The 24,338-nt window shown below is 47.3% G+C and overlaps 1 protein-coding gene across 2 annotated transcripts in view; it reads left to right on the top strand.

Annotated features, from left to right (window-relative positions):
* SLC9A6 (solute carrier family 9 member A6) overlaps nucleotides 1-6,611 on the top strand; it is a 54,984-nt gene extending 48,373 nt beyond the window's left edge. For both annotated transcript variants that reach the window (XM_039217141.1, XM_039217140.1), the window contains exons 17-18: nucleotides 674-779; nucleotides 3,871-6,611. In XM_039217141.1, coding sequence (XP_039073072.1) covers nucleotides 674-779; nucleotides 3,871-4,143 — 379 coding nt within the window. In that variant the 3' untranslated portion in view covers nucleotides 4,144-6,611. The remainder of the gene's footprint in view (nucleotides 1-673; nucleotides 780-3,870) is intronic.
* Nucleotides 6,612-24,338: the final 17,727 nt, after the last annotated feature.

The raw sequence follows: 24,338 nt of genomic DNA, 5'->3' as shown, positions 1-24,338 counted from the left end.
TTTCTTAAGATTCCCTCTTGTTTTCTTCTGAGTATCACATATGTTACCATGTCTTTTTATTTTTTGAGAATGAGTGAATACTGAAATGAGGGTCTGTGATAGAGGAACTCCTAATACATCCTTTTTAAAACATTTTTAGAATTGGATTTCCTTTGATACTAAGTTTCAACTCATTCAAGAGGCCAGCTGAACTCACAATAAATGATTAAAACCAGTTTTGTTACTTATTCTGTGACCGGGATATTTCATCTTTTTTCTGCCCCTTACCGCTCTACTTTTTTAGCATATCTCCTTCAGTACGAAATTGAGAGTGATTTTGCCTTCCCTTTGGGTTTAGTAAGATCAGAAAGGCACACTAGGACGCCATGGAAATGGCACTTGGAATCAAACCAGTCTGGGTTTGTGTACTAGTCTTTCCCTTTGCTTCATTGTGTGACTTTAGGCAGATCCTTGATTTCTCTGAGCCTTGGTTTCCATTTCTGCGAATCAGAGGTCGTGACAAACTCTCCTTTGTATCTCACGGACATAATACGGTGATGAAACGAGCGACATGGGCGAAAGCCCTTTGCTCTCCTCGGAAGTGGCATGTGCGCAGTGAGGGCGGTTGTGATCAGATGGGTGGCTCTTTTGAATTCGTGACGACAGGAACGCGGCTCTTCCTTAACCGGCACAGCTACCTGAAGCCTCTGCTGACGCACAGCGGGCCCCCCCTCACCACCACACTCCCTGCCTGCTGCGGGCCCATCGCGAGGTGCCTGACCAGCCCCCAAGCCTATGAGGTAAGTTGGCTTTATCCCAAAGCTGAGTTCTTCATGAAGTTAAATTCATCTGCTCTGTGGATGGGTCGCCGGTTTGATTTCGCTTTGCCTGCCTTTGAGGTACAGAAGGCACGAGAGGGCCTCAAGTGTAGTTTGCTCAGCCCGAAAAGACACCGAAAGCCGTAGCTCCAATTCACAGTCTTTGAAACACAGATAACCGCGTGTTACCTCATCTTCCTGTCCGTGATTTTAGTAAATAATTCTGTTTCGGTGCTGGTTTTCACGGAGCTGCCATGTGTGTGGCCTGAGCTCGGTACTAGACGTGCTGTGTTTTCCCCCGTGAATTAGAGCAGCCGCAGACGTGGTGAGAGGATTGACGCAGCAGTGTGTCCTGTCCCTCAAGTGCGGCAGATGGCCTCGTACTGCAGACCTGCCAGCTTTCGGGTGTCAGCGAGCGTTTATCTACCCGTGTTGTGCAATGACAGGAGGCGTGAGCGTATCCACGTATAATCTAGATTCCGCACTCCCTTCCTTAGCTGCCAACATACGATTGGTGGTGCGGCAAGTGTTGCAGCACAGAGACAAATGACAAATGCTAACCAGCCTTTATTTGAAAATATGAGCATCTTATTTTTCAAGTTCTTTAAAAAACAACAATAAATCTTTGCTTCTAACTCAGCCCTTCGAAAATAATTGGTGGCATCAAAGTGCCTGCATTAACAAACCCACCGACTTGACCTCTGTGAGGCAACACCGTAGTAGAGAGGCGAGGCAGTGTAGACACGCACCTTCGGCTCCCTACGACCTCCTCCATGGCATGTGGGACACAGAAGGGCTGCCCTCCAGCCTTGTGTTCCGCTCAGTCTGTGTACATTTCTGACAGATGCATTCCAGAGATCTCTGTCCTAATTGGCATGTGATGGTGTGTGTGTGTGTGTGTGTGTGTGACCAGATTTCCCCATTTTTAAGGACACCCACCAGTCCTATGGGATCAGGGCCCACACTAATGACCTCATCTTAGTGTGACCATCTGAAAAGACCCTGTGCCCATATAATGTCACATTCACAGGGACTCAGGGTTAGGATTCTGACATCTTTGGGAGGGATGTAATGTAACCCTTCACAACCATAACACTGCTAATGTTATTTTTCATTGTCCTCAACTACTTTTTTAGTTATAAAAGTTAACATACTTGGGGCCAAATCAAAGCCCCCTCCGCCTCCCACATCCGTCCCCCAGAAGCGGGCTTTATGAAGGATTTGTTGTGTGTACTTCCTGATCTACTTTATCTGCACAAACTTGGACCTGCGCCTGTGGCTTTGTTACCGGTTTACACAAATGAGATCACAATTGCATCGTCCTGCTGCTTGGGTTGTTCACTTAGTGATACATTGTGGCCACCTTTCGATGGCTTCATGAGACCCATCACCTTCTCTTCACTCATGGCTGCGTAGAGGTTGTGCCAGCATTGATGTAATCGGCCGCCTGCAGACAGACCTTTAAGTCGGTTCCTTTCCTTTCTTCGTTATTACAAATGATGTTTATAGTAAACAGTCTTTTTTTTTTTTTTTTTTTTTTTGAGGAAGGCAAGGAGCATTTATTCCTTCCTGCCTCCCCTGTTATGGTAAACATTCTTGTACATATGAGTTTATCCAAGTGTATATAAAGGCATATAAAATAGATTTTAAACGTTAAGTTGCTGGGGCAAAAGGCATTTAAAAATGTGATAGATGGTGCCCCAAACCTCAAACTCAATAAAGACCTTAGAAGGTGCTGAAGAGCCCCGCTGGTGTGTGAAGGCGCACAGAGCTTTGCTGTATCGCTTAGTGAAGGGGTAGACACTGGCCAGACAGCTTTCCAGCTGCATTGGGCAGAAGGGGTCATGGTTGGTGGAATGGATTTGTTTGTTTGTTTAACCTATTTCAAAGAGAGAGAGAGAGAGAGAGCAAGTGAGCAGGGGAGGGTCAGAGAGAGGGAGACACAGAATCCGAAGCAGGCTCCAGGCTCTGAGCTAGCTGTCAGCACAGAACCTGACGCGGGGCTCGAACCCATGAACCATGAGCTCGTGACCTGAGCTGAAGTCAGACACTTCACTGACTGAGCCACCCAGACGACCCATGGGTTTCGATTCACGTATCTTTGAGTAGGCAGATCTCCACCAACAGCAAATTAAAAATGTTTTAAATTTGTGTCTAATAGTCTCCTCAGTCTATCTTAGGCAAATTTAACATTTTCAAACTTAGAAAAAAGCTTAGAAGAGCTGGCTGTATGCTGTTTCTGTCAGCCTATGCACAAGTACATATTTTTATTTACCAAAATGGTGTTATATATATACTTGATTTTCCCCCCTTTAATTAATTATACTTTTTTGGCCACACAAAGTCTCCATTAGAAGCAAGGCTTATTGAGCTGGGAGACAAGTACACAATGAGGGTTCAGCGTATTTGGGGGTTATTCTATTACTAGGCATTGCTAATACAGAAGTAAAAGCTTCACTTTTAGAAATCCACTCAATAATCCATTGAAGTAACATTTGGAGAGTACTCTCTGTGTGCCCTGAGCTGTCAGGTGGCTGGACGGGGGCAGAGACGGGGCTCAGAGGCTAGTATGGGAGGCTAGTGCAGAGCAGACCGGCACACACACGGCGCTGGTCCCCGGGCAGAGGCCGCCGCAGGGAGAGGGCGAAGTACAAGATGCCGGGAGGGCACACACGAGGCACACCTAAGCCCGCTTCGCACGATCAAGGAAGACTTCTCGCAGGAAGGGACTTTGTTTTAAGCTGAGACGGCAGTGATAAGCAGGCCCTAGTCACCGGAAGGAAGACAGAAGAGACGGGAGGTCAGGGAGGCACGAGCGATTGGGGCACCTGTCAGCAGTTTACGTGGCAGGCACGCATTGGTGCGGTTGGAGTGGGTGAAGCAGACGCAGTGGGGCGTGAGGGGCCCAAGTACCAAGGTGTCTTGAAGCGAAGGTAAGGACTGTAGGCTTTTCTCCTGAAGGCGGCAGGCTAGCCCTGAAGGGTTCTAAATAGGGAATCCTTGAAATTTCTTCTGCTGAAAATGTTTCTTGAGTCACACAGCAACTCTTAAGACTTATTTTATTTGCATTTAGAACCAGGAGCAGCTGAAAGACGATGACTCCGATCTTATTCTCAACGATGGTGATATTAGTTTGACGTATGGGGATTCGACTGTGAACACCGAATCAGGAGCATCCGGTGCCCCTAGGAGGTTTATGGGAAATAGTTCTGAAGATGCCTTGGACCGGGAGCTCTCATTTGGGGACCACGAACTGGTCATTCGGGGAACACGCTTGGTTCTTCCCATGGATGATTCTGAACCCCCACTAAATCTGTTAGATAATACGAGACACAGTCCGGCCTAAGCTTACTAATACTCACTTAGTGATTTGTAAAATTTGCACATGTGATTGTGAAGAAATTTGTACTACCTAAAAAGTCCCCGTGCATGTCTCTGAATGTTTAAGCTATATAAATGCTCCTTCTAGAGCATCGAGAGAATATAAATATCCTGTACAAGGCAGATTGTGAACAAACTCTTCTTTTATGTTTCATTGGCTGCACTATGTAGATTGGATCCGTTTTAGAAAAAAGTTATTTTCACAGTGATGTTGTGTGTTCCGTTAGCTTTATGTCTCAGTTAAAGTATAAAAAGTGACAGATGTACTCTTTCTTACACTTGCCCGATACTTAACCAGAGTACCAAGTTCTTGTGTAGTGCATTAATTTTGTTTTGTGGGAGAGGAAAGGGAGTGTTATTTCTGGGGAAGCCCAGGGAGGAGAGGTTCCTTTGTTGGGAAACAAGCACGTGTTCATTGCTCCCGCCTTGGTCGTGACCTTTCTCTTTCCTTTTTCTCCGGTGGCCTGTTGTGGCATCAGAAGCTGACGGTGTTCAGATCTTGCCCCGTTGGTCTTGGGAGTGAAGTGGGGGACGGGGAGGCCCTCCCCTCCCTCCGCTGTGAAAGAACAGATTCACTGACACTGGTGTTTGGAAAAGAAGGGCTACAGATGCCATCCAAGACTTCATTACTTTTCTCCCAGACCCAGACCATGGATAGGAGTTGTGTCGTCCGGCCTGCTGAGCCGAAAGTACAGGTGTACATGGTCCGGGGCACAGGTTCCCATCGGCAGGGGCCGCAGCAGAGCGCAGGAGAGGAGAAGGGAGAGAGGGTCGGTGTTTCGGAGACCTCTCTTCCTGAATGTGTAAATATTCAATACCAGATTAAGTTTAAATAAGAAACTCAGTTGCTGCTTACTTTTTGATCATGAACTTTATCTGTATAGCAAGCGTTGTGGTCACGTGGTTTTATATCAGTTTAAATCGCTGCTCTTTAGCAGCCAAACAGGAGCAAAATGTAAAATTTTTGAACTTACTGTGTCTAATTGTCCTTCGTTAGTCTGTAGTTGATGTTAAAAGTTAATTTATGACTCCACGATCGTCCCCACACTACATCAAAGTCCGTCGTGAAGCGCCGCGCTGGCCTGGAGAGCTGAGCATCAGGACAGCGGCTGCTTTACGTGCACCGGCTGTAGTTATCTTTGTTTTCATGTTACTTTTTAATATGGAATGTCCAAGCTGCCGTGTGTGGGAGTGTGTGTGGTGCGCGGGTGTGTGTGGGTGTGGGGTTTTTTGTTTTGTTTTTTTATAGTTTTCAAGGAAGAGTACGTAGCAACCTCCCATTTCCTATCAAGAGAATGAAAGTCGATTCTATTTTGTAATGCCAGAAACACCCACAGGTGCGTCGAATGCCTAGAAGGGGGTTACCCTCTGATGTTGATCCTGACCTGTTAATGTTTCAGAAGAAAAATAGGAATTTTGTGGGTCTTTCCCCCTTCAGGTCTGAGTAGCATTGCCTTAAATTTTACCCAATTTACAAAATTGATTTGTTTACCTGATGTTAAAATTGTTCAACCAAAAAAAATATCTTTCCAAACAAAATATGTACTCATTCTCCCTGAGGTATCTGTACTGTTGCAAACACTCCTGGAGATGTTAAGGGAATTGTCCTGTCGTGCCCTTGAGTGGCAGCTCTAACTGTTGGCATGGCCATTTGTTACGTAGTGGTAGCGACTTTCCTGCTATGCAGGAACCCCGTGAAGTGTGCGTTTTATATGATGTGTGCCTCTTTGTGCAGTCTCTAATTTCTCGTTAACGTGTGTTTGAGAGGCTTTGAACTTCAGCGTCACTTACCCACCAAGTTATTCGAGTTGTAAAAGGTTATACGAAAAAATTAACAACGACCTTTTTTATTCTGTCAGTTTACTGAGCTCACTTTATGAAAATGGCTGTAAATACTTAGCATGACAAATTCAGTAACTCGTCTCTTTCAGCATGCGTCACACCTTTTCTTAGGGAAACCGATACAGCTTGAGTCACCTGAATCTGCCTTCGTACCGTATCAGGGGGGGACCAGGCCTTCTGTGCTTATGTCAGCATCTGGAAGATTCTCCTCTCCTCTAATCTGTGTGCACATCTCCAAGCAAAGAAGAAAACACAAACTGTGCTCTCATACCCATTGGTTTTAGACACCCGAGTGAACTTGAATGAAGGACAGTCTGAGTTACCATCACACACAAGTAGAGCTGCTCTCGGACTTGCCGTTCTGTTCTTTGTGAGCCCTACACGTTTGAATGACTCCAACATTGCATCTTTTCAAGTTATTTTGTAAGGTTCCTTGGCATTTATCCTCATCTGTGTTTGGCAATGTGCTGTTAAAGAAATAGACTTAATCTGTATGTATTTTTTGTTTTCCCTTGGAGTACTTGGACAGATGTTATCGTGGTTTCTTTTAGGAAAATCTGTCATTAAAAAAAATTATAGCCTTGCAAATAACCAGTCGCCGTATTTGAGTCACCGTTTATTCAAGTGAGAAGTAAAGAGTACTGACTTCATTTATTTTTCTACCTATACACCTACGGGGAAAGTGGGAAAGACAAACAGAACCTACCAGAACATAATCTATGGGGTTGCCAGTTTGGGGGGGGGGGGGTGGCGGCTTATGGGTAAGGCTGGACGTAGTTGCTTATGGTCACGATTGAATCATTTAAGAAATAAGACTCGGAGCAGTCATATTCTGTCACATTGATTTGTAGCCTGTTAGCTTGGTAATGGATAACGTCGCGAAAATGTTAGTTCCATTATTTGGCAAGAGTAGATTCTGTATCTGGTTAGGTAGAAAGGGAGTTTGGTGGCAAGCACGATCACGCAAATCATCCTTTTTCCACGTGAAAGATACGTCTTTCTTTTTGTACATGAGTGGTTTCATAGTTTCGAGTTTATCGACAGCAACTTTGTCTAGTCAAGGCACAAACCACACTAGTACTGTGTTTTGTTGCCAGCTTTCTTCTTCATGGTCCAGTGAGAGACACGCACGGTGGGCCTACACCCCACATCTCTTTTCCAGAACAAACCCATGTTTTCTGATTCACAGATAAAACCCGCCATTTGATTTGGGCAAGTACATTTGTTAACTGGACCCAGTGCAGGAGTGTAAAGAGATGAAAGTAGAGGGGCACCTGGCTGGCTCAGTTGGGAGAGCATGTGACTCTCGATCTCAGGGTCTGGAGTTCAAGCCCCATCTTGGCATTAGAGTTTACGTTAAAAAGAGAGAGAGAGAGAGAGAGAGATGAAGGTATAGATGTTTTTAACATCAGGACATCCTTAATAGGAAGTACCTCGCACAGATTATACAGTAGAAGGTATGAGGCTTGGAGTAAATTGGAAATGATACTAATAGTAGGTCCCAGTTTTTGTGCCCCTCTTTGATATAGGCTATGTGTATACACGGTCTTTTTAAAATTTACATTTTAATGTAATCATTTCTTTTTGAGAGAGCATGAGATGGGGAGGAACAGAGGGAGAAGGAGAGACTGAATCCCAAGCGGGCCCCCACTCCCAACACAGACCCCAACATAGGGCTCTGTCCCACAACCATGAGATCATGACCTGAGCAGAAATCAAGAGTCAGATGCCTAACTGACTGAGCCCCCCCCCCCCACCCGCCAGGCGCCCTCTCATTTCAATTTAATGCTAATCATGCTGTGAGGGTACGTCTTCTTCTTTACATTTCACAGATGTGAAAACTGAGGTGCAGGAAAGTTGCTACACTGCTAGTAAGTGACAGACACAGGACCCCAAACCAGTCTTGAGCCAAAGTCTAGATTGTTAACCATGACTCCAGGTGGCTCCACTGGTGGGCTGTGGGCTAATCCATCTTGAGATCTGGAAGGATGATGCAGGGAGTTGCAGACTTCTGTCCTGCTGCCGGCCACTTGCTTGACACCAGGCCAGGGAAGGGCACGAAGTCTCAGCTGCGTCCCCCTCATTTACTGCACTGTTGGCTGCTGGACATGAGTTACCGTGGTTGGGAAGTTTCTCGAATTCTTAGTGAAGTGCCCTCCTGGGTCTCTTCAAGCCCACAGCTGAGTCAACCTGGCTAGAACCATGCCTTCCCACTCTGCCTTCCACCATTTTCACCAAGGGGGCCCATCTTTTGTGGCGGAGCGTGTGGTCCTAAACAGTAGCTCTGTGCTCACGCAGTTTGGTGTAGTAGAAAAAACCCAGGCTTTGGAGCTACACACACCTGGTTTCAAAGCCAGTCTCTGCTCTTTGCTCACCGTGTCATGTCAGCTCGTTACTTGACTCAGCTGAGCCTTTCTGCTTCCTTAGCTGTAAAGTTAATTCACTCAAGAAATAACTTGAGCGCTTACTTTAGCGACCCACTCCATATCGATCCTTGTTCTCACGGACCATATTCTACAGGAGATGCCAATAGCTATTTCATGGGGCTGTTAGGAATCATTCACGCGAGAAAGACGGATTGCCTCCTGGCAGAGGAGTATGTGTCTTAAACAATCAGCAGATCACATAAGATACAATAGCCATAAAGGCTGTGATGGCAGAGTACAGGAGGCCAGGAGCGGGGGTAGGGAAGCTCTTTCTGATGAGGGTGGAATTTAAGCGAAGACCTGGAAGATAAGCAAGGGGTCAACCAGATGAAGGGGGGTGAGGACACGGAACATTCTGGGCAGAGTGAACAACTCACCACCTATAATTGACCTTTCACACAATATACATCCAATCAAATAGCTATCGATTGACAAACCTGCCATGTACTGTGCTATATACATATAGAGAGGAATGAAATAGACATGGGCTACCCTCATAGCACGTCCGTATCGGTGTGGAAGAGAGTACCCGCCAGTTGTAACAAGGGGCACCTTGAAGCCACACCTGCCCCTGCGACTTCCTCCCCTTCAGGCCTTTCCTGCTGCACCTGCAAGGCGAGTCTGTGGCCTCTGTTCACTTGTAGCCTTTAGACATTTGAAAAGAGGAACTGGTATGTCTTCTGGGTCTTTTTGCCCCCAGGCTAACAGCCCCATTGTCTTCCCATCTTCTGGACATGTACCAGGAGTCTGCGGTTCTAGACGTTTTTCCTGAATGTGCCTGAGACCACACTGGCTTTTTGTTTCAGTGGCCACATATCCCCCATCTTACGAGAAAGTTGAGCCGGCTCCCTGCCCTCACATAGCTTCTATTCCAGTCAAGGAAGGCCAACCATAAATAAATAAACACATAAAATAATTAGAGATTGTGCTAAGTCACAAGGAGGGAATGTGGCAGAGGGCGACGGGTGTGAGGAGGCAGGGGCGGAGTGTGGAAGAGTGGTAGAAAGGGCTGGTTTAGGGTAGACACTCAACAGAGGTGTGTTGTAAAGGAGCAGAATGTCCCCCTGACCTTTACTGAGTTGGATTTGGAAGGCCTCCGTGGTGGAATAGAAGTGATAGGCCAGGGCTGCCTAGAGGGCTCAGTCACTTAAGCATCCGACTTCAGCTCAGGTCATGATCTCACGGCTCATGAGCTTGAGACCCGCGTCAGGCTCCATGCTGAGCTCAGAGCCTGGAGCCTGTTTTGGATTCTGTGTCTCCCTCTTTCTGCTTCTCTCTCTCTCAAAAATAAACATTTTTTTTTTTTTTTAAATAGAAGTGATAGGCCAGAAGCCCAGCCCTGCCTGTCACTGGGCGCTCTTAGGAAGCCACCTAAACCTCTCTGGGCCCGTTTCTTCCTCTACAAAATGATGACAGTTCACTGAGGCAGTAAACATTTACTTAGCTACTGTCCTGTGCCAGCACTGTGGTAGGTACTGGAATCCGACTCCAGCCCCGAGTAGCTGCCAGCCCTGTTCAGAGGATCAGACGAAGTGAGGTACATTGAAATGGTTGGACCAGGATTCAGAAGGCTCTGGAAACGGAGGTTGAGTCCTCCGTAAGGTTTCGCTGATGAGGTGCTATACGAGTAAAATACAGAAAACACTTTCCAGACCATGAGTCTACTCCGGGCTGCTTTCCTTTGAAATCTCCAGTTCAGCAAGTTGGAGGTGTCCCAAGCGGTTGCCACGGTGAAGCCCGAACTCTGGGAACTGCCTTCGCTGGGGCTGTCATGGCTGGAGCCGGAACTTGCTGAGACCTGACAGTTTTTGGACAATTCTGTCTGCCCAGTGAAAGAGTCGCTGTCCTTGTCCACGCCCCATACTGCAATGGTAGCCAGGGAGTTCTGCCCTTGGCATCCACTTGGACACCAGGTCTACTCATTTTCCACTTGGTGCTGTCTGCTGGGCGCTGGGTCCCACTAAAGAGACACAGCTTAATTATGCAAGTTCTTTCTTTTGCAGTGATGCAATAACATGCACTGGAGGCTCAGTGAGCCCTTCTTGGAAGCAAGGTTTAACTGCTCCAGATTTGTTGGAACTGAGGTGGCTCACTGTGTGTTTAAATACTAATCTTACAAAAATTGCTTGAGAAATACTCAATTCTCAAGTTGCTTTGGGAGTCACGAGGCTTTATTGCATGATTTCTTTTTTCATTTGTTCATTTGAATATACAGCTGTGTTCCCGTGTGGACTAGGCAAAAAGCATGTGAGCTGTTTTTTTTGTCTCAAAAATCGGGAAGATTTCTGTCAAATAATGGAAGATGCCTGTTTTGATGTTTTGTTTTGTTTTTTAACCTAGCGCTGGTTTCGTGGGAGAAAGCATGACAATGGCAATTGGACCCTTGACGGTGCTCCACAATTGGTTTTTTAACACTTTCTTGAAATCTCGACAATCAAAGCTCTGTCTTGGAAGGGGAACCAAGACGTTGATATTTAGACATTCCAGCTAACCGATATTGCACTTCCTCCCTTCCAGTCAGCAAACACTGAACATATCATATGGGCTGAGCCCTGCGCCAGGCACTGGCAGTTTTGATCTACAGGCGACCGTGGCCAATTACATAAAAGCATTGCAGTTGTGTGAAAAGTATTAGCGAGGGAATTCAGATGGAATTCCCTCACCCGTTGCTGCTTATGGCAGGCAGACTAATGGTCCCTAAAGATGGCCGCGGGACATCCCGGGAACCTGTGAATGTGTTAGGTTACATGGCAAAGAGAGTCAAGGTTGTACGTGAGAGATGCTAACCAGCTGATCTTGAGATGGGGAGATTATCCTGGGCCCAACCTTATCACACAGGCTCGCAAAACTAGAGACCCTTTCCTGGCTGTGTTCAGAGGAAGAGGTGTGACATCAGAAGCAGGGTCAGAGAGATGCTACGTTGCTGGCTTTGAAAAGAACTTGAGGGCGTTATGCTGAGCGAAATAAGTCAGGCAGAGAAGGACAGCTACCATATGTTTGCACGTATAGGAGGATTAGGAGGAACTTAACGGAGGACCGTGGGGGGAGAAGAAGGGGGAAAATGGGGAGAGGGAGGGAGGCAAACCATGAGAGACTCTTGAATGCCGAGAACAAACTGAGGACTGATGGGGGTGGGGGGAGGGGAAGGGGGTGATGGGCATGGAGGGGGGCACTTGTGGGGATGAGCACTGGGTGTTATATGGAAACCAACTTGACAATAAACTATTATTTTAAAAAAGCTTAAAATTGAATGGCTACCTTTAGGGAGTGGAATGGAACAGAGTACTGGTAGAGTTGTTTTCTTAATAAAGCTTTTAACATTATTATACCTAAAAGAAAAGAAAGGCAGGACGTCTCTGGAAGCTGGAAAAGGCAAGAAAATAGATCATCAGATACAGCCTCCGGAAAGAATGCAGCCTACAGGCACCTTGATTTCAGCCCGGTTGAAGTCACATCAGACTCCTGAGCTACAGAACCGTAAGAAGGCAAGTGGGCATTGCTTTAAGCCACCAAGTCTATAGTAATCTGTTCTGGCAACGATAGGTCACTGACACACTGCCTTCGAGAGGGAGAGTGTGGTCCTGTTACTATTTAGTTTTGAACGTCTGCTCCGTGCCAGGCACTGTTCACGGTGCTGCAGATACACAACTGAAAATGGTCAAGAGTGCACAGCCCAGTGGGGGACCCCAGCAGGTATACAGGCGTTGTGGCACCATGGTGGGGACAAGTCCACATGATGAATCCACAGCTAGGGGCAGGGTCGGGAGGCCGGGAAGGCCGTGCCATTTCGATGACGTTAACACTGACATGTTACTCACCAGTGGGAGGAATTTTCCCAGGCCATCATGCCCGCTACATCACCAGGGAGTGGCAGTGTATGGAAGACATGATCATATTTGGGTTCTAAGGGGCGCCTGGGTGACTCAGTCAGTAGAGCCTCCGACTCTTGATTTCGGCTCAGGTCATGATCCCAGGGTCGTGGGATCGAGCCCTGCGTCAGGCTCCACGCTGAGCCTGGAGCCTGCTTAAGATTCTCTCTCTCCCTCTGCCCTTCTCCCCACCTCTCTCTCTCTCTCTAATTAAAAAAATATATATAGAAAAAATATTTGGGTTCTAGAAAAGTCCCTCTTCTTGTGGCTGCAGTGGGAGGGATGGATTATCGAGACAGGAGCAAAAGCAGACAAAGGAATAATGGTTAGAACACTTGGCCAGGTGAGAGAGCTGGCCCGGACGGCCCGGACGAGAGAACTATCCGTGGGGTGGAGAGGAGGGAGCAGATGCGAGAGACATTTAGTCAGTAGACTCAGCAGGAGTCAGAGACTAACTGCAGTGAAATGACTGGGGAGAGACTAACTGGGGAGGGGGGCGGTTACAATGATTCCCAGCCGTCTGGGTTGGGCACATGGGTGGGTGGAAGGGCAGTAACTGCAATTTTAGAAAATACTTTTATGACAAAGAAGTTAAGAGCTATAGCCGCCAAGGTACAAATCTAAGTTTGCCTCCGGATCATTTAGGTAAGAAAAGATGGAGCCCAGTGGGGAAGGGGGTGGGAGATGGGGACTGAGGGCCCCAAATGAGAAAGTTGGGACAGGATGCCAAGTTTGGAAAAAAACGCCAGGGCTTGTAATCCATTCTCCCATTCTAACCCAGGAACATCTGGAGCTTTCTGCTATGGGTGGTGTCTGGGGAAAATAATTGCTTTAACCAAAGTACAATAGATGGAGGAAAAAATAAATTATTTCCCCTCCTTACAGAAAGTGGCAAGCTTCCGAAGTTCTCAGGGAATGATGGGTGGTGTTATTAGGGAATTAAAAAGTGCGTCACTCTGGATGTCGGTGTACCCTCCACTGGTCTGGCCAGAAGGATGAAAATATATGTTGTGGGCTCTGTAAAATGCAGTTCTTAGCATTTTCCAGGAGGGTCAAGGGCCAAGGAATGGACACTGGACCTGGAAAGGAAGCCCCGGCTATTTGGCCAAACCCTTTCTGGTTCTGCGGAGGCTTACGCGCAAACGAGGAGACCGCTTCCCTTTGTGCTTTTCCCCAAAGGCTGTTAGATGAGTCCTCTAGCAAATCCAAAGCTCTCGGGTATGCTGTTCTCAAGCACTTTGTGCCATTGGCATGCTGAAACAGTCGGTGCCTGAGCTGCTGTTTTTGTGGAGGTTTGAGCCAAATAGCAACTATTGGGACAGAGTTCGTCGAATATGCAAGGATTGAAACTTGGTAAAAACTGATTTTTGCCTCAGTGGAAGGAAGTCAGCAATGGACAGTGGAATGGATGAAAGAAAGCATAGAGGCCTATATTAAAGTGAAGGAGACATCTGGTTTTTGTTTTCGTAACTTTTATTAATTCATCTGAGGTGTGAGTCACCAGCTCCCTGGCCAATGTTTCCAAAATGGAGTCTTCGTTGCCTCTAGACTCATTGGGAAAAGTCACTTGAGAACTAGCTTGAAGGAAAGATGATCCGCAGAGAGGTGTCAGTTTTTTTTTTTTTTAATGTAATGTTGGTCCTGATAAGCGTTTCCTAAAATTGCTTTTATGTTAACTCATGATGATAGTCCTTCCTCAGCAAGATGTTAGTCCTTCACCCAGAAATTGTAGGACGAATGTGCTGACCTGAAAGTGTGCACTAAGCTCCGAATTTCACAAAGTATGCCCTTCACACTATAAAGACAACTTGAGGGGCTCACCTTAGTCTTTCCCCGTAGAGAGTGGGTTAGATGTGTAGCCCCTAGAGACACAAAAGGAGAAAAGTCTCTCCCTCTCTGCAAGGTTTTCTTGAACCAGCACCAACCCCACCCGACAGAGGGAGCTCAGGTGGACATACCGAGGAGAGAGGAAGATTACTTGCTAGGGCTAGACCCTACCACCCTTTGGGCTGGTGATTCTGTGTTCTCATCCACTCCTCTTGGTGACCAACATTACATTTTCAAGATGGCTGGTCAGAGTTCAAAGTTGGCCTGTGGTTACTGTCCAGGATAAGCTGACAGGTCTATGTAATGATGGAGCCTGCAACTTCTTCCTAATTATTCTATACTCTATCCGGCCAAGCTCTATTTTTTCTGACCCATTGCTAGTGATGTCAGTAGTGGGAGTCAAACCTCTACCTTTCATAGATGACTACTAGATTCTACACACCACTTATTTATTTAGCAAACTGCCTGAGTGCCTACTCTGGGTCCTGGGAAATTCAAAGGTGAATGTGGCAAGGGTCGTGCCGTCCAGTAGCTCACAGAATAGTGGTAGAGACAGACCTGTATTTAGGTGGGATTGAATTGAGCCTTAAAGGATAAGTTAGATCTATGAGCCCAAAATACAGGAGAGAGATCTAGACTTTGGGCGTGGATGGGATCACCAAAAGACAGTGTTTAATAGACGAAGTCTTACAAAAAAAAATATGAAATAAGCCAAAACCAAACCAGAGCAAACAAAACCAGTGACATTTAAAGGGAAAGAACGGGGGCCTGAGTGGCTCAGTTGGTTAAGCGTCCAACTCTTGGTTTTGGCTCAGGTCATGATCTCATGGTTCGTGATTTCAAGCCCAGTGCCGGGCTCTACACCGGGCTCTGCGCTGACAGTCCAGAGCCTGCTTGGGATTCTCTCTCTACCTCTTTCTGCCCCTCCCCAGATCATGCATGTGTGTGCCCTCCTCTCTCACTCTCGTTCTCTCTCTCTCAAAATAAAGAAACATTTTTTAAAAATAAAGGGAAAGTAGAATAAGAGGTGACTGGAAGGGAATAACTTGAGAAGTTGGTGGCAAACAAGAAGAGAGTGGTGTTACAGATATCAAGGGAGAAAAAAGAATTTTCCTAAGGACAGGATGGTCAGTAATGTCAAAAATCAGCCAAGAGATCAAGTAATACAAAGACCAAGGATCATCCACTGGGTCCAGGAACATGGAGACATCACTGACCAACAGTGACAGTAAGGGGGTAGCACAGGCAGGCTTGGGAGAGACATGCTGAGTACTTGGCCATGGGAGGTGAGGGAGAGTGGAACATACAGAATAACTACCAGGCTTTTGGCCCAAGTGACTGGTGGTGAGTGGTGGTGCCATTCTCCATGACATGGACCTCAGGAAGAGCAGATCGGGGGAGGGAGGGAGAGAAGGGGTTCAGGACACATTGAGGTTGGACGCATTGAGCATGAGGTACCTATGGGTATGCAAGCGAAGATGGCCATTAGCTAGATGGGTCTAGAGCTCCAAAATCCTAGTTTGTAAATAAAGTAGACTGACGTGGCCAGTTGTCTTCGGCTGGGAACTCCATGCCACCTTTTCATTATGCCCTTTGCCAGGACCAGTGGCTTAGATATTTTCTAATTTGTGGTATTTCTCTGATTTCTTCACTGATTTCATTTGAACCAAAAGCATCTGTACATATAGTTTCTGTACCACGCATTTGGAGCCACTTGTAAGGAAAACCAGGAGAAATTACAGGCAAATTAAAAAGTAGCTGGAACAGTTCTTTTCTCAGTACTGAGCCAAGTACCCACCTCCTTTCTGTATCAGTGATGTGTCATAGAACCTTCTCTTGTTGTGAACCTAAGGAAAAAACCAAAGGGCAGCTTCGGATTCTGTCTCAAGTATACAGCATCCAATGTCAGTAATTATGAATGGTGATCAGATTCTATATTAAATAAAGCACAAAGCAGTCACAAATATTTCAAGGACATGACTGAATTCAACAGTGTCTACCTGGTCATTCAGAGCACGAATCGTAGCACCTATCCCTATGCCATACATACAGTAGTCCCTCAGTAGTCCTTAGGTGAGAGGGAGGGTCTGTGTCCCTTTTTCCTACCACAGATAAAAGCTTCAGTCTCCTACCCTACGATAGTCTTTATGTCGCGTCCCTCGCAGTAAATGAAAACTCCAATCTTCATAAAGAAAATGATGTCACTGGCCTGCCCTTTTCTCGATTCCCCCATCTGATTGAATTTAGATACAATACTGGCAAGAGCAACAGTATAAATGATCGATTTGTGATGCATCTGGTCCCAGGGGAATTATTTTGACAGTCTGTTCCAACCATACAAGCGGTGTTTCCAATAAAAAGTTTTATTAGGTGTTGTCACCGATGTAAATGTTTCATAAAGATGTCACACCGGTTGTAAATCATATACTTGAATTCCTACTAAACTCACCTCATTAAATACCCAGAAGAACTATGTCTTTCACATAAATCCTGGTCTCAAGTGACTTAAAAAAAAAGAAAGAAAGAGGAGAAGAGAGCAACGAACGAAAAATAAAACTCAAGCCCTGGCCATTCAAGGCTGAATTTGGAGGCACTGACAGGCAGAGGAAAATTTTCTTCGTTTCTTTAATCTGCCTTTTGAAATCCTATACTCCAAAATTCTCCGTATCTTCCTAGGTTTATCAGATGCTCCAGGAACAATAGAACTGAAGAATGGTCTAGACTCTAACTTAAAAAAACAAACAAACTGATTTATTAAGGAGCAATGTATGTACAGTAAAATTTATCCTTTTGAAAATTATACAGTTCTGGGAGTTTTTGAAAAACACACAGTCCCGTAACCGTCACCACGATAAAGATACAGAACATTTTTAATCAAAGAATTCTCTTGTGTCCCCACCCCGCCCCTGGCAACCACTGAGCTGTTTGCTGTCCCTATAGGTTTGCTTTTTCCAGAATGTCATATAAACAGAGTTGTACAGCAGGTAGCCTTTTGCTGCCTCTTCACTGTTGAAATCAACATTATTTTTTCTGATAATAAGATTAATATGTGTTCAATGTGGAAAATTTTAAATGTTTAACAAGAAACAGGAAGATATAAAAATGTTTCCTAAAGATAACCATCATTAACATTTTGATGGGTTTCCTTCTGATCCTTGTACTGTATCCGTATATTCACACCCACACACAGAAACAAAGTGCATAAAATTGGAATCCCGCCGTATACAGGACTTTGCGTTTTTAAAAAATGCTTACTAACTTATTTTAAGAGACAGAGAGCGCAAGCAGGGGTGGAGCAGAGAGAGGGAGAGAGATAATCCCAAGTAGGCTCTGCACTGTCAGTGCAAAGCCCAGTACGGGGCTCGATCCCACAGACAAAGCGAGATCATGACCTGAGCCAAAAACCAAGAGACGCTTAACCTACTGAGCCACCCAGGTGCCCCGGATTTTGTATTTTTATTGTGTGTTTTGTAACTTCAAATTGTGAGCATTTTCTTTCTTTTTTTTTTTTTTTAAGTTTACCTATTTATTTGGAGACAGAGCACAAGCAGGGGAGGGGCAGAGAGAGTGAGAGGGAGAGAAACCCAAGCAGGCTCCTTGTTGTCAGCACAGAGCCCAACACAGGGCTCAATCTCACAACCCTGAGATCATGACCGAGCTGAAATTAAAAGCCGGATGCTTACGTGACTGAGCCACCCAGGCGCCTGTGTGGGCATTTTCTTAAGAATTAACTCTTCCTTGAGGGCTGGGGGCAGGAGGCTGACTGGCAGGCTTGGGGGTGGACAGGAAAGAAAACCAGAACAACCACGACCCAGAAGAAGAAGCTTCAAAGCTCCCTTTGCAGACGGTGTGCCTGCCACGCTCAGTTTCCTGGGCTGCTGAGTTCCACTTGTTTTCTTCAAAGCCTGAGTTTTGTTGTTGCTGCTGGCTTTTTCTTGGACGCAAACACACACGCCCCCGGATGAGTTCGGTGCCCGTTCCTCGAGGGCCTCACAGTACCTTGTGCTCCTCTGCTGCAGAGAACTTGGCACCTTGGCACATTGGAAGTGTTCGTTTACTTTGTCCGCCTCCCCCCACTAGACGGTGCACCCCTAAGGCACCATCACCTTCTCCTGTTCGCCCCATTTCTGCCCATGCCTGTGGCATATTACTCAGCAAAGAGTAGCTGCTTCCTGATAATGAAATGAATGAGCAGAGCTACACACCAAGATGAAACACTCTGTTCACTGGACCAGTTGCTGGCACTCATTTTTCTCCACAGAGGGGTGGATGTTGTTGAGAGAGAGAAGCAGGGGAGGAGCAGAGAGAGAGGGAGACAGAGGATCCGAAGCGGGCTCTGTGCTGAGCACAGAGCCCGACGTGGGGCTCGAACTCAAGAACCGTGAAATCATGACCTGATCTAAAGTTGGACATTTAACCAACCGAGCCACCCAGGTGCCCCCACCTTGGCATTTCTGACTCACAGCTACCCGGCCTGGCAAGATGGCCAACAGACAAGTTGTCACAGCAGTGGGGCATGCCTTACGCGCTGCCCTGGGGAGGCAGGCCAAAGTTGCATTGTCAAGGGCATGTGAAATACAGAAAATGGACCTGGCGAGGCGGAAGGAAGAGGCAGTCTGCTCAGAGTTGCCGTTGATGGGCCCATGGACTCAAGAGTGATTGGTCTGGGCTTCTTGCCGGCCAGGTCAGCTCTCACCCTGCCCGCCGTCCTGGGGGGTTGGGAGAGAGTGGAAACGGTCTGTGCCTAAGAGAGCCAAGGTAAGGGGTGCCTGGGTGGCTCAGTCCATTAAGCGTCCGACTTTGGCTCAGGTCACGATCTCACGGTTCGTGGGTTCAAGCCCCGCGTCGGGCTCTGTGCTGACAGCCAGCTCAGAGCCTGGAGCCTGTTGCAGATTCTGTATCTCCCTCTCTCTCTGACCCTCCCCTGCTCACGCTGTCTCTCTCTCTCTCTCTCAGAAGCAAATAAAACATTAAAAAAAAAAAGAGAACCAAGGTAAGATGAGAAGAGGGAGGGTGAGGGAGGGCAGAGGTCAAAGTTAGAACTGTTCTCATTTGCCCCTTCGATCCTAATCATTTGAGGTTTTTCACATGGAATAATAATAGCAATAGTTGCCGCTTACAGTGTGCCCGACATGGGCTAGGGACACGGTGGAGGCCTTCCCACACATTGCCTCGATGGGTCCTCACAACAGCCCTCTGAGCCAAGCACTACTTTTCTTTTACACATAAGCAACAAATTGAGGCTCAGAGAGGTTTGGTAAATGTGCAAGGTCACACAGCTACTTAGTAGAGTGCCTGGACCACCGTGAACACTGTCAGCGGGGGTGTTACGGTTAGTATCACTATTATTAATCATAAGCAATCGCTGATGCCGTGGGCTCAAAGGCCCAAAGCAGGCTCTGAGAGGCAGACACCCTTAAGGCCTCCTATAGCTCATGGAGGCCTGCTCAATGGACCCCAAGGCACCCCCTCCCCGGCCCCCATTTCTGCTTCTTCAGGACTTGGGAAGGTGGCTCCTTGGGTGGTGGGGGAAAACGATGCCATGCTTGTGTTTGGCTCCTTCTTGGTTCCCGCAAACGCCCTGAACATTTTCCATTTTCTGAGCGCTTTTGTGAAATGGCTATGATGTGGTTGATGGTATTTGTAGTCGGAGCCAAGTCAAGCCTTCCTCGGGAGGGCAGATCTGAAGGGGCTCGTCAGTGCACCCGTAGCCCACGGGCCCCTTGCCGGTGTCTCCCGAGGCCAAGGGCAGCTGCTGAGACAGTGTGCCCATTGACCCCCGCGCTGCCTCTCTGGGGGGGGGGGACCAGCACCATATCAGCCCACCTTGGCCTTGCCGGGGCCTCTCCCCAGCGAGCCCTTTGCTGGGCCTCTGCTCTGCTCACGATGCTCTTCGTGGTTCAGGACTGCTACGGACAACACAAGATGTCTCCCTTCCCGTGTTTTCTGCCGTTTTTTTTTTTTTTTTTTTTTCCTGGATCCGGGAGGAACTTTGAAACTTCAAATGACCCTCGTGCCAGGAATCCCCACAGCCTCCTCCTGAGGGGTAGATGAGCACCAGATGCTGTTTATATGAAATAAATGGCTTCCCCCCATGAAGCACACGGGCCTGAATCACTGGCTAACCCCTCTTTTACCTTAGCAGCTGGAGCACGCGGCCCTGTGGAAGAGGGTGTGTCTGCAGAGAGCAACTTGGCCCCAAAAAGCCCCAGTTTGTTTGTGTGGGAGCTGTGTTGCCCAGGGAGGCAGGTGGTGGACAGGCCAGCTGCCCCCGCGGGACCCACTGAGGAAGGTGGATAGTGCCACACGATGATCTTCTGCCTCCCCAAGTGGACTTTCAGAGGAGTCCCCTCATCCGAATGCCCCCCGAACGTCATGAGCCCCAGAGCTGAGGGAGAACGGGTGTTCTTCTTGGACTTCAAATACCAGAGGACTTGGCTTGGGCAGTAGCTGTCCATTTATTCGTTTGTTCATTCATTCATTCATTCATTCATTCATTCAAAACACAATCCATGAGAGGCACTGTGCCAGGCACTCAGCTCATCACAGGGGAGAGTCCCAGCTCGCATCCAAGGGAATTTCAGAGAACAGTAGCTGACATTTATTGAGTGCCCGACACTGGGCTCACTGCTGTCCATGCCTTATCCTCATTCCAGAACTGGGAAGTTGGTCCTTACAGATGGGGAAACTGAGGCTCAGAGATTTTACTGACTTGCTCCAGGCCACCTAACCAAAAAGTTGCAGAAGTAAGCTTGAAAAACCCAAGTAAGTCCAAAGGCCCGAGGCATTTGTGCATTACTGCTTACTGGAGGGGTCAGTCAACTGGAGCCTATAGTTCTCATCTGGCCCACTGCCCGTATTTTTTTTAATGGTTATTTATTGTGAGAGACAGAGAGCATGCAGGCTGGGGACGGGCAGAGAGAGAGGGAGAAAGAGAATCCCAAGCAGGCCCCGTGCTGTCAGCTCAGAGCCCAATGTGGGGTTGGAACTCACAAACCATGAGATCATGACCTGAGCCAAAACCAAGTTGGACGCTTCACCGACGCTTAACTGCCAAGAGCGAAGCTTGGCTGTTACGTTTCTAAATGGTTAAAAAAAAAAAATCGAAAGAAGAATATTTTTTGAAGTGAAAATTACATGAGATCCAATAAAGTTTTATTGAGGCACAGCCACACCCATTCAGTTACACACGGTCTAAGGCATTTCCACGGTAACAGCAGGGTTGAGGATTTGTGACCGAGGTCTCATGGCCCACGAAGTTAGCTCTTTACAGGAAGAGTTTGCCAACTCCTCCCCTGCATCACCTTGCAGGTCACCGGCAGAAAAAAAAAGCAGGTGTCAGCCCACGTTGGAGCTCAGGTAGTTTCCAGAGCCCTGTCCTCCTAGCCCAGCCTCTTCCTCAGCAACCCCGCGAGATCTGCAGGGAGCCTCCAGTGAGCGTGTCCAAGATGGCTGCCTCTGAGTTCTTTTCAGCACTTCTTTTGTGGCCCGAGATGTTTAGGGTGGTATTAGGTTTTTCCCTCACATGTTTAGATGAAAATGTAGACAGCGGCTCTAGGATTATTTGTGAACACGGCCCTGAAAGCAATCCTGTTGTTCTTTGCCGAGAGGTGCCAAATTATCTCAGGCTCCACTGGGAGCTGCCTGCAGGGCCTTATATGGGCATAATCTCCTAACCCGGGCTTGTCTCGCTCTGCAGCGTGGTCAGATCCACTTTTAAGGTTATGTGTGACCATTTCTGGTGTTTCCATTTGCTCAAGCTGTGAGGGATTTAGCTTCTACGGCGCTTGAAGGAAATAGGAATGCCGCGAACTCTACACACGTCTTATTTGGACATGAAAGATGACAATTGACCTTTTTCTGGCTACCATCTCCCTTTATGTTTGTCTGTAGGTGAAGAAAAGCATTTTTGTAAGCACTGGAGTGGGGGAAATGTAGCTTCATTATCCTGGTCGTTTCTGGGAATTTGTGTGATTGAAGAGGTGTTGAGAAAACATTTACAGCGAGCCTACAGGCAGTGGGTACTATGTGAGGCATTCCAGGTGTGTTATGTTACTCAGACTTTGTAGCATTCACTCAACAGATAGTTCTCGAATGCCTGCTAAATGCCGAGTGCTGTGCCAGGCCAAGGCTGCAACAGTGAAGGAGATGGATGGGCCCTCCCTTCATGGAGCTAACCCTCCAGCAGGAGAAGCAGACCTTAAACAAGTAAAGAGATACTGTCAGTCCTTACAGATTGTGATGAATGGGCTAAAGCAAAAGAACCATGTGCCATGACAGAGTGATGGGGAGACCAACCCGTGCCTGGGCAGTCAGGGACAGCCTCTCAGAAGAGGACCCTGAAGATGAGGCCCTGGCGGATGAGAAGGAGCTGGCTGGGAGACTCCCAGTAATAGGCTTGGAAGTCTTGGTGTGTAGACGTTCAGTTAAAGTTTATGGAAGTTGGGCGCCTGGGTGGCTCAGTCGGTTGAACGTCCGACTCTTGATGTCGGCTCAGGTCATGATCTCAGGTTCGTGGGCTCAAGCCCCACATCGGGCTCTGCGTTGAGCACGGAGCCTTCTTGTGTGAGCACGGAGCCTTCTTGAAATTCTCTCTCTGTCTCCCTCTGTCCCCCTGCCACCGCTCGCTCACACTTTCTCTCTTCCTCTCTCTCTCAAAAAAAAGTAAAATAAATAAATAAGTTAACAGAAGAGCTATGCAAGTGACTCTGTTGACGGGAGCCTCATGCTGAGGAAACCAAGGCTACAGAGACTGTGTTCTAGAGACCTTAACTTGGAGCCCTAACTCAGGCTAGCCCTGGCAAATACAGCTTTGGCTCAAAAGACAACAGCTGGACATGCAAGGTGTCCCCGTGATTGGACATCCACTTCCACAAAGGTTTATGGTATTCTTCCCGTGAGCCAGTGCACTCTATGCTCTGGGGATCCAGAGATGAATCGGACAGCAAGGAACTCACACTTTACTGGAAGAAATCAGTCATAGAATCAAATACATGGCCGGACAGTGTGGTAAGTATAACAGGAGAAATATGTATAAGACCCCAGAGTAGCACAGAAGTAGGGGTGCTGAACACATTTGGGGGTGTAGGGAACAGCCAAAGGAGGCTGAATTTTGAAGGGTGAGAAGGGCCTTCCAGTACAAGCAACCCCAACGAGCAGAGCCTCAGAGGCAGGAAGCCACATACCTCTGGGCACCTGGGGAATTAGAAGCTGTTATGTTATGTGTTTGTGAGCGTGGGGTATAAGGTAGAGAGCGGTGGGCACTGAGGTTCCGGCTGGGGCAGGTCACCGGAGGGTTGTGCGGATAAGTGTTCCGGATTTGAGCTGCACTAAAGGTATGTAAACACAAGAACCAGATCTCCCCGGTGATCTGCCTTGATAATGCCCCTCTTGTTATCTAATCCCACTGGTTTAGACTCGGTTTTCTAGGAAGCTGTGGTATTTCAAAGAAACTGCCTGATCCTTTTCTAGACAAATTTCATGCCTTCGTATATAGCTTTCCCCCCACCCCAAGTACTTTATACTGTTCTTACAACTTTTCAAAGCATCTACCATATGGTGTTTCTCCCAAGTGGGAGATTATTACCCCTTTATTTGGGGGAGGGAGTCGAAATGAAGTCATCTGCCCACTAGAGTGACAGCTGCAAGCAGAGATGTGCTCTCTCCGGGCAGGAGGTCTGCCATCTGAACCCAGCCCAGCGCGCCTCCTCCGTGGGAGTGGCTGTCCCCGCGCAGCCACCCTTGCGGCCTTCCCTTTGTCCCGGCTTCCCATTATATAAGAGCATTTTTGCAGAGATGAGCTCTGGGCTTGTTCTGAGTATTTTAGGTGTCAAACATCCTGTTTTTCTCTGAGTAATGTGACCCCGTCAATGACCCACTGCATTGCAGAATGACATCATGGGATTCAACAGAGAACGGTTGAAGACAAGTGATTATGGGAGCCTAGGGACCAAACTTGCGCCTTTACCTTTCAGCAAATTGTTTGGAGATGTTAAACAAGAAGTGTGCAAATGAGTGTTTGCTTTGCAGAGAGCAGGGGTCGCACCGCATTCAGCCCACTGAGCAAGTCCGAGCCAGCTGTTTTTGCAAATAAAGTTTTATTGGCACACAGCCATGCTCATTGGTCTGCACATTGTATGTCACTGCTGTTGCACTACAGAGGCAGAGTTCAGCCCAGGTGACAGAGCCCATATGAC

Source organism: Hyaena hyaena, unplaced genomic scaffold (assembly GCF_003009895.1).
Source record: "Hyaena hyaena isolate Hyena2069 unplaced genomic scaffold, ASM300989v1 scaffold_669, whole genome shotgun sequence".
NCBI lineage: Eukaryota > Metazoa > Chordata > Mammalia > Carnivora > Hyaenidae > Hyaena > Hyaena hyaena.
The sequence above is the reverse complement of the archived record's forward strand: the minus strand, read 5'-3'. Positions and strand labels throughout refer to the sequence as shown.